The following is an 18,315-nucleotide window of genomic DNA, read 5'->3' on the forward strand; positions in this document are numbered from 1 at the left end:
TCCTTCCTGCTGATGCAGTACTTGTCTCAGCAGCAGGTACAGTTAGTCCTGTCACATTGTCATGTTCATTTGAGGGCATTAAGCAAGCCAGACTCATACTGCAGATGGCCAGGGAGGCAGAGCCACACAAGTCTTCAGCTTGATTTGAAATCAAGATCCCAGAGGTGGATCTCAGTTTTTCAAGCTAGTGTTTAGTGCCTCAGAAAAACCAACTAAAGGGTTTAATCCTGGGACTCCCAGTATCAATAGCTGAAAAACATATCCAGGTGCTTACATCTGCCTACTGGAAATGTGTGTGACACTTACATTAAACTGGGAGCAGCACCAGCTGAAATTGACCCTTACTGGAGAGATTTTCCAGTGCCTTCCAGCACAGTGTTATTTCATCTTTCTACCAGCTCTCAACCTCTAGAACAGCCTACAGAGGGATTCAAAGATCTTACTATAACTTTATACATAACAGACTAAGTTCAAGAAACAGAGGGTAAATGTTTTTATTCGACAGTTTACATCATTTATGTAGATTAGCATTGTTGTATATTTGTACTTACACAGATGCAGGTTTTGGTTATTTTTCCTTAAAAAATCTCTTTTAACTGCAGATAACATTCACCACTACTAAGAAACCCATGAGGACACTGCAAACAAAAAACACCTCTGAATATCTAGGCATTGCTTTAAAATTCTATTACTTAAAAAAACAACTTTGCTTGAAAAACTGAAGAGAGTCCATAAATGTTCACTGCCAGGGGAGAAATACATTTCACAACACCTAAATGTACAAATCTGACATGGCTAAAGGAAAAAAAAAAAAAGAATTTTCCATTCTTTGTCAGACTTTTTCTGTTGAATCATTTTCTGCCTGTTTTTGCTAATACAGCTGAGTCCACTGCCTCTAAACAGCTGTATATTCTAATAATTGCTTTGGTTGGTCCCATAACAATTCCATAGGCCATGACAGTAAAGCATGTGGTTTATGATATCACTAAATCCCTAAGAAAAATGTCAAGCTGCACCCCAGCCATCCAGTTGAAAAATCTGTTACAAGAAACCTCCTTTCTGAATTATCTAAATAGTTGAACAACTTGTTAGTACAAAACCTAAGACATCTTCAAAACACTGTCAAATTAAAGAAACGTTTAGGGATTTATCAGCAAGGTGAAGTATTTCCATTGCTATCCTTAGGGCAAGGAGCAGATCACAGTCTGCAAAAGGTCCTGGCTGTATCAACCTAAATCAGCTGCTCTAACTTCCAGCATTTTTCAGGAAAAGGCTTTGAGCTCTCAGGAGGTGCTGCATTAACCTTGCTGGAAAATTGCACACCAGATTCAGCAGAGCTCTGAGGCACGTTCCTGATTTTACGTCAGTGGAACACAGAAATATGTTTATATAAAAATATGCTTAAGTATTTGGTTGAGAGAAAACCTAAACCCTCTGGTTTCTTTCCCCAGACCCGTTGTTGTGGTTAGCTGAGGAGCAGCTTTACCTACGTTGTTCTCTTGGTGTCTCTTGCCCTGAGCTTCAGGAGATCATTTCGCAGGGAGGGGGAATTTCATTTTTGATTCTCCTGTTTATTTCTTCATTTCAACTGAGCATACAAGGACAATATTGTTGCAGGTTGGTTTGGGGGATGACAGCTCCACCAGAAGCTGCAAAACACATCAAATCCCTTTTTAGGTAATCCACCAAGCAGACAGAGAGTTGCAGATTTTTGTGCACTGTCTCGATATGTTTGAGATTTTTTTATTAATACAAATAAAGGCAGTCATGTGTGTTGAGCAATCCACAGCCTTTGAATGATAGATCAAGACTGCTGACATCAGATGGAGCAGGCCTGCTTTTGGTGGTCTGGCTTGGAACTGCTAAGAATTACCATGAGACGTTTCATACCAGCTTATAATAAAATATATATGCCACTTGAAAAAAACCAAAAGACTCCTGAACCCTGCTTCAAATGTTAATGTATTTAACAATTCAACTAGTTTTTTCGAGGGGCTATTTTCTCATTAATCCACTTTACATAGTTTGTCACTCTTGTGTATACTCCAGGTTTGTTGACTCTGCCGCAGCCGTCTCCCCAGCTGATAATTCCATAGAGGTAAGAGATGTCATTTTCCTCACAAGCCAGAGGTCCACCAGAATCTCCCTGCATCAAAAGTAAGCAAAGGTCATCTGATTTGATAGAAAGTAGTCAGAAGATCAGTAAGGGAAAATCCTAAAATAGGAATGAGTTTTAAACTTAAAAAAAAAAAAAAAGCAGTTTACTGAAGTTTCATTACAGAAAACATTTTTAGTAGCAATCAAATATAATGGTGGATTTCAAAATATCAGATTTTGTTGAAAAATATGACATTTTTAGATTCAGATGCCTACTGAAAAGCATGGTTGCTGTAGATCATTTTCAATGGAAGTGAACAAGGCTTTGGGGCTTGGCACTGTGTTGTAATATCGGCACTGCATTGGGGGGTTACATGGGTGCATTTGAAGAATTTCTTGATGCACTTTATTGCAATTTTCAGAGAACATGAGAGTTTTCAAAGAAAGTTGTTGCATACAGCCACACTTTGTGATTGTGGGATACTGTAATTTTATGTGGCATATGCAGTTTTCCATGTGTTTGAATTTGCGACTGAGTATTTGTCTTGTCATTAAACCACAAATCAAAAAGCAGCCAAAACTACAGTACAGCAAGGGTTAATTTTGAACATTTCTACTTATTTTAAACCTTGAAAACATTCAGGACAGGTTTTTTTATTATTATTAATGTTACTCTTAGATTGACTTTCTAGAGAATTAAAATGTTAGAAATTAAAAATGTGATTTAGTAAATGGTACTGGTGAAAGCAGCTCTAATTGTTTGAGACCAAGGAGAAATATATTTTTTCCTATCTGAAAAAAAATTCTTTGAGACCAAAATACATAGGAAATTGTGTTGCCTTTATACTGAAGATTTCTGTGATAAGTGAGAGACATCAGATGAAGTCTTGCTTGTCTGCATATTTTTCACAATTAGTCTAATTGATTGCAGTTTTGGCATCAGTGCACAGATTAAATGACAAAAGTTTCCAAGAAAATATTTTGAAAATAATCAAGGGAAACACATTGTCTGTTTGAAGTTTCTTGGTCTTGGAATATTTTTATACATAACAGATGTTTTACAGGTTAATATCCTAAGTGTACATTAAAAAAACCCAGAGGTCAGCTACATTTATTGTTACATTAAGAGGTCTACATTATTTCTCCTCAGACCCCACTACAAGTCTGACAATAGGAAAAAATGAATTGTTGGTTCACTAATAATGATTTCATGTCATGAGCTCTGTTCTTCAGCAACATCTGTCGATTCAAAATCACTGATTTTCTGACTTCGACATTCTCTCCACACCACTTGTCTTTGTGCAACTCCTTTCTCCTTCCCTCCACTTTCTTTTCTCCTTCTTATTCCCGATTTCTGTTTTCCCAGGGCAGGGAGAGAGAATCAGCTGTGATGCTGTCTCTTGTATTTGCACTTCCTGGGAAAGGAAGGGGAGCTGGGCAGGCAGGGTGGTTTCCATCTCTCTGGCTCGTGTGACCCCTTGCAGCCTGAGTCTCAGCCCTGGCCTTGAGCCACTGCTGGCTGCTGCCATTTCACTCTTGCCACCTTTCTTTGGATATGTTTATGACCTCTATGGGGCTTCCAGCACACAGTATACATGACATTGTTTCCTGCACTTACACTGCCAGCTATGTGCTGCCTTTTCATGAATTTATGTTAATAGAGCAGAACCCTCCTCCTTCAAAATGAGCTGTAGATGAAATCTGAAGTTTTATGTAAGGAATAATCCGATCCTTCATTTTAAGAAGTCTCATCTATCACCACAACAATTCTGCATCCTTATTCAGAGCCGAGGTGTGACATAACTGAAAGTAGTAAGAGCATGAGGTCATTCCATAAAAGACTGAGGTTACATAACACAGTTTCCAATTGACTGACATTCTACACCATTCAGTCACATCCACTATAGAAACCTCAGCTCCTTCCTCCAAGCCTCATGGCTGCTCCTCACCTCCTACCCAGGTGTCCTCATTTTCCCTCAGTCAAGAGGCAGAAGTTCTGGGATTTGTCCCCACTCAGGTTCATGCTGGTTTTCCTGCTGGCACATCCCTGCCAGCTGGGCAGAAATCCATTGCCACCACCTGCAGGCTCAGCCAGGACTAGAGCAGCACACCCTCCAGTGCACAGCCACTGGAGCCCTTCTGTAGAGCTTAATTGACATTGAACATGATAAAAAAATGAAGGTGGAAGCAGTCACATAAGGTTCTTTTCTTTAGGAACATTTCTTTTTTTTAGGAACACTATAAAATCAAAAGTAAGAATTGTAACACTGCAACATTTCTGACCAAAATACATTTCTATCACCTGCCTAGAGATGACCCAGCATTACCTGACAAGCATCTGATTTGCTATCAAAGTAGCCAGCACAGAACATATTTTCTGTTAGTTCTGTTCCATAAATTTCAGGACTTCTGCACTTCTCCTCTGGAATAAGTGGAACCAGTGTTTCTTGCAGGACATCTGAATAACCAGATATATCTTTAAAAATTCCCAGAAAGGAAAAGAAAGTCATTTTTATAGAATGTCAAGAGCATAACAGGAAACAACAAAGGCACAATACAACACATTTACACATTTAACACATAATAAACACATTTAACACTTCTCAGTATTATTTATGTTGTGGACACCTTTAAAATAAAATAATTTTTATAGTGATCACTTTCTGATCCTCCAGTCAGACTCCATAACAGTATTGCAATGTCCAGCCATTAATCCATTTTAACTTCTCTCATTTTCTAATGAATCAGCAACAGTGCCCCAGCACTCCTGTCCTCACCTCTTTCCAGATGTGATAATAAATTATCCATTTTTCAAAGGCTCCATTACTTCTTTTTGTCTTTAGACTACACATTTAGACTGGGATATTTGCTCATATTTCATCTGTCACCACAATGTGGCAGCCAGCTCCTCAGTCCTCCTCATCTACCTGCATTGGTCTTTGCTATCTCAACATCGAAGCAGCATGGTCCAGCCTCATAATCCTGAAATTCCTCCTCTAAAAGGATGGGATGATTTTTGACACCTTTCTCAAGCTGGGTGTAAGCACGTCTTAGCCCAAAGTCTACCTGGCCTTCTCCTAGCAACATTTTCCAAGTTTCTTGATGGTGAAGTTAAAAATCTCTGTCTGGAGAAATCAGGTGAAGGATTTACTTTACTAGAATTCCAGGTGTTGGCACTCCAATGAGCTACTTTCTCCCCTCCCAGTGGACTGAGATCTAGCTAGCTCATAGCTCCTTCCATCCTGAAACTGGTGCAAGCATTTGGTCAAAGGAACCACACTCCAAATTCCAAGGCCTACAAATGAAGTTCAGGATGACTATTTCAGATGTAAATGTTGTAAACTCCAAAGGCAGGTAAAAAGAATCCCACCCAAAAGTCCCTTGCAAAACATTTTCCCAAACTCTCAGTTGTATGACATATACCTGAGCATTATGTTTTTATTGTCACCATTTTTTAATACAAACACCAGCTCTCATTTTACTCACTCTCATGCTTGTGTCCCCATCCAGAAATCTGACATTTCAACTGGTCAGGGAAAACAGTATTACTTTCTGGCAGGCAGATCGGCTGAACAAACTGGGACTTGACAGCACAACGTTGGCCATTCTTCTTCAGCTTAATCAAAGCTGCAGAACAGAAAATGCAGGAGGAAGAAAGTGACTGTTCCCTTTCTTTAATGGGATTGGCAGTAATGGGTCTCAGATGCAAATTTAATTATCCCCTAAGCCTCTCTTAATTAAGATATTTCAATCAAAGACAGACAGACTCATCTCAACAGCACCTGATTTCACAGCAAATTGAAGGCTGAAACATTCAGCTACTCCCCTTGTGGGAATATTTATTTTATGCTATGCTCACTGAGCAGATTTTGCTTCACTGCCTCTGTAGAGAAGGGGAAAGATAGAAAATACATGTGTCTCCTCCCACCTTATAGTTAAATAACAGTGACATATCCCCAACTTTCAGCTGAAATAAGTGGGATGTGCAAATACTCACTGCTTCTGAAAGCCTGGCCACTGGCCTAATTCCAATTCCATTTAAAAAATTAATTACTCCAAGAGCTGGTATGTTTTGTGCCCTGTTATCACTGAGTTCAGCAAAAATCAAGATTTTTTAAATTAAGGAATAAAACCTTGGGACGTTTCAAAACCAAGCTTCTTGAAGCTACAAAATATTACGTAACCTACACAATCTTTACTAACCAGTCATGGGGTTGAAAACAGTGTAAATACATGGCTATGCAGCATCATGAGATTGACACTGAAATATTTCAAAAATTGGTTCCCCTGTATAAAATCTCTTTCAGTTGGCTATAAAGCAGCAAAGGGGGCTTTGTACTGGATGGAGCAAGGGCAGCAAGTTGGTTTGGCCACACCACTCAAAGAGAACAGAGCTGAGGCAATGTGGACACACCTATTAAACCTTCTCATCAGGCCTTTTGGAAGCTCAAAATTTGGTGAGCACAGCTGCGTGGAAAGCAAGTGACCTCACTGAATAGTCTTATTTCTCTACCAGCTACAGTTTTTGGCCTTAGTGGAACACAGAAGCAGTATCTCACAGTCTGAGAAGGTCACACAAACCTTGCTCCCACACTTCCTCACCTTGCTCCTCTTCCCCACTAACTGTTTGCTTCTGAATCCCTCAGATTTCCTAGCAAACACTCATATGATAGTTGTTTCCTTTAGAAAAGTATTTTCAGCAGGACAAAACTCTTCTGCATCAGTAAAAATCACTGACTGGACAGAACAAGCACCTGCATCTTCCCCCCACAATAGTTTCTGCTTTCTCATTTATTTTTGCAGTTGGGCTTGTCTTAGGTACTCCATGTTCAGCTCTCCCTAGATTTGGTCATAGCACACTGGTGAGACATGCCTACCTAATTTCAGAGTAATTAAAAAAGCTGTGAAATCTCAAAGCATCATGGGTGGTTTTCACCAGGAGATTTCAGAGCAATGTCTCAAATCCCATTTGTCTCCTTGTACGCTGTGACAGAGCTCCCACCAACACAGAACTTGAATGCTTTTTGCTATAGAGTAGAAAATACTCACCATCTGTGAGACAAAAAAAAAAAAAGCTAGTACATGCCTGACCTAAAATATTCCCAATGTCAGGATATTAAATAATCTCACAGACAAAGTGCTCACACACTTTGTGCCCTGGGGTGACGTGACAACTTTCACAAGAGCAGATCAGAAAATAAGAAGTAAGTTGCTGCTCCATTGTCATTCTGACTAGCATTATAAGGTCAATCAGAAGGGCATTTAACTTCTGACTGATAAGACAGCTGATTTTTAAATCTATCTCAGTGTAAAAAATGATTCTTAGTACCACAGGTTTTCAGAGCAGATGGGGTTATTACATTCATCTAGTCAGATCCTTTATACAATACAGACAATAGAATTTTACCAAGTAATTCCTGCATCAAGCCTACAGCTTCTGGTTCAGTTGAAAAAATGCCTAATCCCACAAAGACTTGAAGTGATGATGAATCTGCCACACATCTAGATAAATTGCTCCGAAAGCTAATTATCATAATTATTTAGAATTTGCAATTTATTTTTCATCTGAATTTGTCTAGCCTTCAGATGCTGTTATAACTCTGGTAGAACTAAGAACCCTCTGCATTCAAAAGCCTCTCCTAGCACCTATGATTTTTCCACTCTAAAGGCAGTTTTTAACAGACCATCTAAACTTGAAACTAGCTGGAGTAAATGGAAAATAAAACTGTCTGAAGAAAAATACTCACCAATATCATGTTCAGTAGGATTGAACACGGAATACTGAGGATGCAAGATGTATTTCTCTATTTCAAATGTCTGTGTTACATCAGTTGTTTTATTAAATATTTGTTGACCCAGAACTACTCGAATGGTGGATTTTAGTGGACTGTAATACAAAAGAGACAAGCAGTTCTGTGATTAGCAGGACAAATGCAGCTGATTTTCCAGTGGCTGGGTATCCTATGAACCATTATAACCTCAGCTTCCCACCATGTCCATTGTTTACCCTCTCATAATGCCTTTACCTGTTTCACAGGCTTCCTTCCTACAGTGGGCAAGGAAAAATATGTTACAGTGAGACCCAGGCTCTGTGGGTCCTGGTTAGCCTAATTAAAGACTGCTGCTTCTTGAAAGAAGGAAAAGGCCAGCACAGGCACTGCTGCCCAGCTGCTGCTTGGCTGACAAACATCTTTGAGGGATGTAAACACCTCTTCTAGAAGCTTAACTGAGTCAACTCAAACTCAACTTTGCCAATGATTACCAAAACTGCTCAGAAAGAAAGGAGGGATCAAAAGATGAGTCAGTGGTGGATGTCTTGTTTCTCTGGGAAAACAGTCTACTGAAAAAAATTACAGGCATGGGCCAAGAATTAAAGGTGCTGGCACATTGAAAATTCAGGAGCATCTGGGAAGCGTCCACCAAAAAAGATACCACCAGTTCTCAGATTTGCTTATCTGTGTTAAATCTGTTGTCCAGAATCAAAAGCAGCCTGGTGAAGTCCCAAAAGCACATGGATTTAATAGGAAACTTCACAGCCAGAGGAGAACACAGTATTTGCAATTCACACCATCTTTTCCAACTATCAGTTTTTCACTCTAAGACCACAGTCCTCTGATATCCAATGTCCTAGGAAAGAAAACTAATAAGAACAAGTACAGCAACTGGGAAATAACGGACATTTGGGAATGTCCCTTATATATTGCCTTTCCTTTAGGAAAGGCAATATATTCTCTAGCTTTGAAAGCAACAGAATTCACATTTCACTCTTGTTCTAAAACCAATTCAAACTGCATAAGTCTACAATGAGTTTAGTTAGCAAGTTTCTTCAACATTGGAGCACTCCTGTGTTTTGTTACCCAGTGCAGGAGAAAGAAATATCTGGTGTCACACATCATGCACAGACACAGAGTGGTTTGCATGATTGCAGTTCCCCTGATTCCATTTCTGTGCCCATCAGGTATGAAAGCACCAAAGAACCTCCCCCAGAACTACTGTACTGAGTGCACAGCAATGACAGCAGCCATGGACTCAGAGAAAAGTAATTCTGGGCAATTGCAATGCAGAGAGACAGCAACAACCCTGCTGCAAAAACTGTGCTTAAGGTTAACAAAGGAAAGGACAAAGTGTATTCTGTACTACCAAAATACAAGAAGACAATAAAATGTTCTTCAATCAACATGTAAGGCCATGGTTTTCTCAGTATTTTTGCAGTAGTAAATCAACCTCCTTGAAAATCAAATTTTGGGCCTGTAAAACAGTGCAAGTTCACTTTCTGGAATAGTATTTAGAATAATTTCAGAAGCACTGAATGGTTCTACTAGGACTTACAGATGGTTCATTCAGGAAAAGAAATAAAACAGGAGGGATTACAGAAAAGAAAAAACAAGTAATTGAGCTGCACAGGTATCTATTGTCGCCTGGTGGAAAACAGTTGGAATTGTGACTACCAGAGGTACTAAACAAACAGAAGAGCACAAATTACAATACAGTAATTATGGAAAATCTGTACGTACCAAACCACCAGCTGGAAGTGGGTGGAAATGTCCTGAACAGCTGCCAAAGTTAGTAGCTATTTCACAACATTTGAAAAACAAATGCATTGTGGCTTGAGCTCCAAATGCTTCAGTACAGCATTCACAGTGGTATTATTAGCTCTACAAGCTATCAGTGTCTATATTCTGGCAAAAGGCTTTCTGTTTCTCTTGGCTTCTTTACTATGCAAAGGAACAATGGGTATCAAATGATGTAATATTTTTCCCTTCAACGTGATCAAACTGAAATCAGGGAAAGCGTTGAACATTTGTAGAAAATTAAGTACTTAGAATAAAGTAAGAGCATCCTATAATTAATATTTTCTCTAGTGTCCCACAGGAGAAAAAAAATCTCACAAGAAAATCGGCTTCAGAAGTTTGACAGTTTAGTTCTTCCATGTGGCTTTTTGTAAAGCTCAGCCCACTCTATTTGTGTCGACCAACGGTAATTTATCATCTCCAATAAATCATTGCTTGGCTGTCTCAGCCTTTCTGAACAAAACACAGCAGTGAGCATAGTCATCTCTGTTATATCTCAAAACAGGCATAAACATTCAGAAAGGTAACCAAGAAGAAGAGGAATACTTCTGTTCCCCTGCAGGTTCTTGCACATGCTATGCCCCATTCTACATGCTGCTTCACCCAACCTTATGCCTTTAGTCAGGGTGTTTAGATTGTTTGAGACTCCTTAAGGAACAAGACAAGGGCTTATGAGATTATAGTAGACTACTAAGATTTTTAGATCACTAAGAGTATTCAAATTGCCAGAAATTCCTTTTGACACATTGGTCTTTAATAATTTCATCTTTCTTGTTTCAGTTCAGCTTTGTTGAGAGGACCCACTGTCCCACCAAGGGGTGAGCTTACCTGTTAGCAAAGCAGTGTGCTGCTGACACAACCCAGCAGGTCTGAACCAGGCTTCCACCACAGAAACTCTCTCCAATATATATAGCTGCTGTCCAGGGGTGAGATCCAGGCAGAGATGAAGATCCCCCAACAATCCTAGGTCTCACAAAACTTCTTTTTTTATGTCTTCTTCCACATGGTCTTTTGGTGCTTGCAGAACTATCTACTTTGTCTGGAACTAGTGGCCTCCTTTCCCTGCTTGCTGAGGTGAAAGGGATATGACATCAGACTACCAGAATCTTTATGTTTTGGAATTAAACATCGTGTCTCATACATCTTCAGGATGTAGACCTCTTATTGCTCACAGAGGCCCACTCCCTTTTCTGGGCCTGTAATTCTCAGGATGATGAAAATTTTTACCAAAACATCAGTCATGTCTGGCACCTTGCATGTTCTAGCAGAAAATTTGGGGATATTGGGTTGTGACCAAAACAGTAGTATGACACTGCTGCTATTTCAGGACAAGAATCACAGATTGTATCACAACTCCAAAACATGCAAAAGAAGCCTGTTGTTTACTGGAAACAGTAAAATATTCAACACTTCTGGGAACAGTAGAACATTCAAAATTACACAGTGAAACCTTGTTGTAGTATCAATAAATCTTCATTCATTCATTCATTCATAACATGGATTTTAAGAAAGCCTTTACATACCACAAGTTGGAATGTCACAATACGCCCAAGACAAACTGTTGTCCTTCATGATGTAACACCAGGGCTTATCATCATCATCTGGATTTCTGGTTAATTCAGGGGAAGAGGGAATTACAAGCATTAACCACAGAGTTGTTCCAAGCTTCCCAAAGATTTTCTGCTTTTTCCTCTTGCACCATGCGGAGCACTGACAGGGCTCTCAGATTCTGAGCCATCTGACAAAGTACTCACCTACAAGGGTGAGCAGCCTTTCAATATAATCCTTCATCTTAAAACTAACCAAGACTAATGTTAGCTAGGAGCTGAAATACTGTCATGACTGAACACCTGTAAAACTTGCCTGCAAGTATTTGGATGCATGAGCACGTTCACAGCATTTAACTACAGCCCACACTGAAGTGCTTTCACAGGTATCATCTCAGCTATTTTCAGAACTAAATCCCATAGGAGAGATTCCTGTTTTAGGTTATTTTTTAGGCGAGGAGATTCCAACAGAGGTAGAATCATAGAAAATCCATTACAAGAATAGCTAGCAAAAATGAATTTGCAAATCTCAGGTTCACATTCCCTGGAGAGTCTGAGGAAATGAAAGACTATTTCAAGAAAATATTGTATTCCTCAAAAAGGTTGGGGATAAAAAAGAGTAATGGAAACTGTTTCGCCCTTTATTACCTTGGTGTTAAACACATTTTGGTTTGATTCCATTGGGGTTTTTCTGTGGTACAGCCTGTCTTTATCAGTGCATTATAAGTAACCAGAAATCTTCCCAGTTTACACCTCCAAGAATATAGGGAGGCTTTATTAGACCAAGAAGAACAGACAAGGTAGTTCAGAGCTCCAGATAAGCAGTACTTCTAATTTCAGTTGGATTTATCACAAGCACTATCTGTTATTGTAAGGTTCTTCGATTATTTTTTTTCTTTTTCAATCTGACTGCTCTTCAGAAAAAGATTACCGCACTTTCAAATTCTCAGAACTGAAGAAGCAACACAGGTTGAGTCATCTTCCGCCAACAATGTTTCTAAATTAGACTATTTGAAGAAAGATATCTGCAGGATTATATAGTACAGCAGAGATATCCCCAGAAATTGTAACAAGCTGACAAAAAAGTGAAAAGCTTTTTTCTCAGCTCTACAGAATATGAACACATCAGCTCCTACACCATTTTGTTCTCTGCATTTCAAATCTGAAAGTGAATATTGGGCATATATGATGTAAATCAAAGGGCTCAAGTTTCATCAAAGCACAAAATATATGCCAGATCAATTGCCACACTGTGCTGGGACACCATAAATCAAATACTGAAGTGTTTGCATGAGGAGCAAGCCTTGGAAATCAAGGTGGGAAGGTTTAAAGGATGGGGTAGGAATAGTTTATTTTTAGTTTGTGTTAGATAGAGAAGGGCTACTTTCAGCATGCATGCATGCTTTTTATCACCAAACAAATTAGGAGGTGTAGTACATTCTGGTTGTCCTGAACTCATGGTCTAAGTTCCATTAAAAAAAAAAAAAAAAAAAAAAAAAAACCTCAAAACAAAAGCACACATACACAAATAAGCAGTCAAGCAAACAAACAAGATCTTCAATCAAGCAGTCAAGCAAACAAACAAAAGGCATCAACCAGTATTTTATGGAGAATCATCTACAGTTTGGCAGGTTTAGCATTTGCTCATCTCCATGATGAGAAATATTCTGTCTAAATAAAAACTTTTGTGGGTATCCATTGAGCTCATGGATACCTCAGAAACAGGGGGAACGTAAGGTGACTGAGGAGAAGGCACAAACCTACATAGCACAAACTATTTTCATTATAGCTTAGCAGAAAACTTCAGCAGAAATGTATTTCATCACGATGTGGTGCAATCAAATTTGAAACACTGGGAAATCTGCTTTGGTAATAGTTTTCCTTTGTAAGAAATCCAAAAAAATAAATTTGATGCCCCATTTCAACCTCATTTAAATATAGTGCTTTGATTTTTCATTTGCAAACAACCTTTCTCTTTTGAAAATATTTCTTTATAGTATGTCTTTCACAGGCAAAGAATAAAAAGTTAAATTTAGCCATTTCAATTTAGCTAGTGCATTGATTTCTCCTTTTGGGTAAACATTAATGAACAATGTCAAAAGTTTTGCATTACAGTCTCATTTGGGTAAGAACTCATTACCCAGGGGAAAAGGAAAGGACGAGGAATTTTCAACATTATTTTGTGTCTGAGCTTCTCTCAGCAGACCCAGGTATTTATTGAGCCTATCTACCAGATCTTGTCTTCTGTGCAATCACTCTTGACAGGCTGATTACTGAGGTCAGTCTAGCTTTCCCCAGAGAGGGGTAGCCCCTGCTTTGAGATCCCTGGCCCTTCTCATTTCCACAGCGCATCCATCTCTTGAGGTACAGATGCAGGACAAACAAGAACTTTCCTCACCTGCAGTAAGGGAAGGGCCCCAGGCCAAGCTGCACTGCTTTCCCAATGCTGTCAACATGAAGCTCTTGGTAAAGCAGGTCTGAATTCCAAGGCAAGCAGCTGTGTCCAGAAATGGTTGTCTTGGCCGTCCCTCTGTAATCTGTGCCATTGCCGATGTAGCACCGTTGGCTCGGGACTGGCAGAGGAAGAGACTGGTCAGGAATCAGTGCTAATTGCATGTTAAATACTCACTCCACAGCTGAAGTTTGAAATGAGAGCCCAGCTCTGTAGTGCCTTTCACCTTACACAGGACCTGATTGCACCAAACAGGAATTTTTTAATAAAGAAAAAAGGAGCCCAAGAAGTTAAAACCTCTGCTTAAAATTAGTAGTAAGTTAACCTCATTTTACACAGGAGCAAGTAACTAATCAAGAGACACAATAGCAGAAAATTAGACCTAAAAGTTGTACTGTGGATGGAAGATTTCAGTCAGCAATCTGCAGCAAAGACAGCAATATGGCTGGGATTCCTCTGGTCTAATTTTAGACAAAACTGAGCTCACCTCTGGAGGCTCCCTTTTTAGTTAATTAAGAGAAACAGAGATTTCTAGTGCCAAACCAATGCAGCCTGTTTGAGGTAACTTTTTTAAGGTGAGGTAGACCCCATAGACTCCTGTCCACATTGGCTGAATCTCCATTGAAAATATAGGGTGCTTAAGGCAACCAGCTCAAACAGAGACATAGCAGTGAAAATAATCCTGCTCTGCAAGTGCTTCAAGGATTTTTGAAAATACTTCTTTTAATGGCCTCATATGTACCCATATATATATATATACACACACACACACTATACTCATGTATATTACAAATATGTAGCTACATGTTGCAGATACATTCATTTTGCAAAATTCTAACTAGTAGGTTGAATTTTCTTATTCCAAACCCATGTCTTTGTCACCTGCATAAGGTCTATTTCTTCAGATAGGTCTGACACATACATATTCTATGACCTGTATACTCAGCTGCCAAGATCTATCAACAGCACATACCAGCATTATGGCTGAAAAACATATGGGGATGCATTTATATACAAATAGCTACACTGAGCAGAAAGCCTACACCTCAAAACACAGCTAAGAGTATCCCAAAGGAAACACAAAACCTTCTAATGCTCAAAAAGGATTAATTGTGACCGAGCCTCAGAGGGTTTCTTGTCCCAGCCATGTCAACATGACATGCCCTTGACATGTCACAAGACTGGTGGAATCTTCTTCTAAACTTATAGGCATACTTAAAGATATAACATCATTGACCAACTGTTGAAAAACACCCTCTGAGGATAATCCATCACACCACACAGTGCAGACAGCTATTGCCAAAGACCTGTTTATTTTGACAGAATAAGGTGACACGTGAACCAGGGCACATAACCAGGACTGAAATAATGAACCACAGTACTGAACTGCTGCTGTTAATTACCCTGCCAAGTCATCAGTGTAGTGACAGACCTCAAAACCACAAGCAAGCATATGGCATAAATTTGGGAGATGAAGGTCAAAAAGTTTGGTGGAAGAACATTAGTTAGTGTACAAACACTTAGCTAAATCCACTTTCTAGCTTGTCCTGGCAGGCACTTCTGACATGCTGAGATCACATTTTCTCCTACCTGCAACCTGAATCAAATTCCCTTTATTTGATGACTATAAAAAATAAAATTAAATCAAACTCATATTTTAAAAATCATCATCTAAGACCTCACAGAAAATAGCTTGTCTATCATTTGTACTGTTAGCAAGAGTAACCATGTCTTGGCAAACCTGCAATTTATTTTTTGAGCAAGTTGCAAATTACACTACTTTCTTTGTCTGAAACAGTGTCATGAAAATACCACAATCATGCTGTATCCTAAGTTTTTTCATTTATGCAGGGAAGTACCAGGTGCTGTATTTACTTGTGCTGTATTTGTTGCATTCAGAAACAATTTAGAGTGGCTACTTTTATGAGAATTAAACAAGGGATTGTATTTCAGTACATACCCAGGGCCGTATTCTGCAATACCTGTGGTTTGGATGTCTTGCAGATGGTGTTTACAATTTGTGCCTATCCTTGTCAGGCTTAAAATCCAACATATCTCTGTTTCATCAGGTCTGCCAGTCATTGCTAAAGCTGCCAGCATATTTTAACTGGAAGAATTTGGCCTCTTTCTATATCATCCCTCACATTCTCCTTCTGTAGCTAAGAATTTTAGATTACATCTTCCACTTGTTGAGGGGAACAGTAATATCTCTCAAGAAGTTTTTTGTTTCTTTTTTGTTTTATGAGGAGAATTTTGGACACAAGCATAACTTGAGTTAATTTGCTATATTGTGGAAAGGCTTCTGAGGTGAAACATTAACATTCATTAGTAGCTTTTTATTGCTCTGTGCTCCACTCCAGAAATTTTTATCTGACTGGTTGGCAGCAGCACCACGGTATCCACTGAGGCCATGAGAAGTATATGCAATGCTTTATGTATTTTATCACCTATAATTCAGGAAAAACGGTTTTAAAAAATATCTCTGTAATTACCGCAGTCATATAGACCTTTTTCCCTCTAATTCTCTTTTTTTGAACTGTTACAGCACTGAAAAACTCTCTTTTTCCCTCTTTGTCAGAAAAAGTGTGTAGGTGGTCTGCTTTCAGCAGTTCTTAATGGATTGCTCTGACTGGGAACTGTTCAGTCCCAAATCCACGTAGCTTCCACAATGTCTCATAACTCTGAAACATATTTATTTTCTTATGTGAAAGAAAGTCATGGAGGATGTAATGTGTGCTTTCTTGCTCATTCACTTCCCTGTACTACCACCAATCACTGCTAAGAGTAGAAATGGCCTAAATTTTCAGATTATGACAGTTTTGATGCAAATGCAGATTCAACTTACTCTGCAGTCCTATGCCACTATCACCCCTGTTAGCTTCTTTTCAGAAAAAAATATTATTAAAATTATAAAAAATTTCTTGTTGTATTTCATTTTTTCAATCCAAGGTATTTCAATAGCTCATGTAAAACATTACACATGTGTTAAGATTTTGTATTTTACAAGCAAGTCACAGCAAATCTCTGCCTTTTCCAATAAAACAGTTCTGGGTCTTAAAATTAACAGCAAGCTGAAACAGCAGTTATCCAACCCATTCTAATTGCTAACTTTCTGAAAGCAATTCACAAGACTTTTTGTCTGCAGATCTTGTTCCAAGTCCTGTACTTACATATCTGAACTTTTCTAGGAGTTTCTTTTGAAAGTCTCTCTGCAGAAAACAATGAGTCTTTCACATTTTCTTTTCCTCAAAACACCTCACCATCAATTTTCCTGATGTTTTTGAGCTTGGAATGTATTTTTTTTTTCCAGATACATATAAGCCATTTCATTCTATTTATAAAAATATATTTTTCCACCAGTGGTTCTGATTCTGGGACAGAATGATTTAAAGCAACCCTTTCATTCAGCAATGCTTTGATTTATCCCTGACCAACGTGTAATGCTTTTATGAAATACAATGTTAGATTATTTTTTTTTTGCACTGCTCTGTATAAGCTGATGGCAGGAACAGAGAGGGGGGAAGAGGAAAAGGACAAAACCTAAACCTCCCCTGACTCAGCTTGATGCTGTTTCCTCGAGATGAACAGCTCTGAACAATGATGTTTTATGCCTCTGCATTAATTTGTTGCTTACACAACCGCAGTATTACAGGATGTGTTGCCCTTCAAGCCATCCTTTACAAGGGTATAAGCCAAATTTCCTTTATAGATGAGTTCAGACTCATGGGCTGCCTGCAGCAGGGTTTGTCCTTTCTTCATCCAGCCAGAAGTTCCTTTCCAGGGTAGCTGTGAGATACCCTCAGAGATGAAAGGTGCGAAAGCCTTTGATTTCAGGGGGCTGCACTTCCCCTGCTGCACAGGCAGACCATGACTGCTCCAGGCTGGCAGTCAACGTGTGAGAGAAAGGAGTCTGGTGCTGGTGGAGACTGCTCTTTCAGGCATCTCATTCCATCAGACTATGCCCTGAAACACAGCACACACACAGACACACACACCCTGCCAGGTGTGTCCCTATGCCACTGAAAATCTCTGTCAATATCTAGTGTGCAGACTCCTCTGAAGAAACCAGTTGCCATTTTTTTCACTCATTAGTGATGAGAATGTGAGGTCTGATGACATGAGGCAGAGGATTGCATGGCAGCAGCACCAGGACTGGACTGTTCCTGGCTTGAAGCAAGTTGCTTCATATTTTCCTGCCTGTCTGTGAATGTGAGCAGCAATAGCACCCACTGTGGCTTTCAGAGTTTAGAAATTAAGGAACACATACCACAAGTGAAACGTAAGGGGACCTATGTATCTGTATTTCAATGTAATTCAGTCATACTGTTTTAATATTTACCTAAGTATTAATATTTCTGTTTGGGGTCATTTACAGCAGATTACACATATATCTAATAACTGATTCAAATAATTGTGCAACTTCCTAGTTTGTTGAATAGCAGTAAAACCTCTGGACTGACAGCACCTAACACTGCAATGAATGCCCGCTGAAACAACAGCCTGATTATGACACAACCAATCTGTCTGAGCTAAAAGCTAGGCAGAAAGGTGGGAAAATTGGCATCTTTCTGTAATCAATAAGTCTAGCAGAAAATTAACATGTAAAACAAGGATGGATTTAAGACTGTGGGGAAAAAAGTGATTTACA

At 39.1% G+C, this 18,315-nt stretch overlaps 1 protein-coding gene across 1 annotated transcript in view; it reads right to left on the reverse strand.

Annotated features, from left to right (window-relative positions):
• Positions 1-1,699: 1,699 nt before the first annotated feature.
• The window catches only part of HGFAC (HGF activator), a 38,926-nt gene continuing 22,310 nt past the window's right edge, over positions 1,700-18,315 (reverse strand). The window contains exons 8-14 of the mRNA XM_041402944.1: positions 13,614-13,788; positions 11,192-11,277; positions 10,497-10,737; positions 7,845-7,984; positions 5,584-5,724; positions 4,425-4,573; positions 1,700-2,146 (exon numbers count right to left, since the gene is read on the reverse strand). Of these exons, the coding sequence (XP_041258878.1) occupies positions 1,979-2,146; positions 4,425-4,573; positions 5,584-5,724; positions 7,845-7,984; positions 10,497-10,737; positions 11,192-11,277; positions 13,614-13,788 (1,100 nt within the window). The 3' untranslated portion in view covers positions 1,700-1,978. The remainder of the gene's footprint in view (positions 2,147-4,424; positions 4,574-5,583; positions 5,725-7,844; positions 7,985-10,496; positions 10,738-11,191; positions 11,278-13,613; positions 13,789-18,315) is intronic.

The sequence above is a fragment of the Onychostruthus taczanowskii genome, unplaced genomic scaffold (assembly GCF_017590055.1).
Source record: "Onychostruthus taczanowskii isolate IOZ18803 unplaced genomic scaffold, ASM1759005v1 scaffold2, whole genome shotgun sequence".
Lineage (NCBI taxonomy): Eukaryota > Metazoa > Chordata > Aves > Passeriformes > Passeridae > Onychostruthus > Onychostruthus taczanowskii.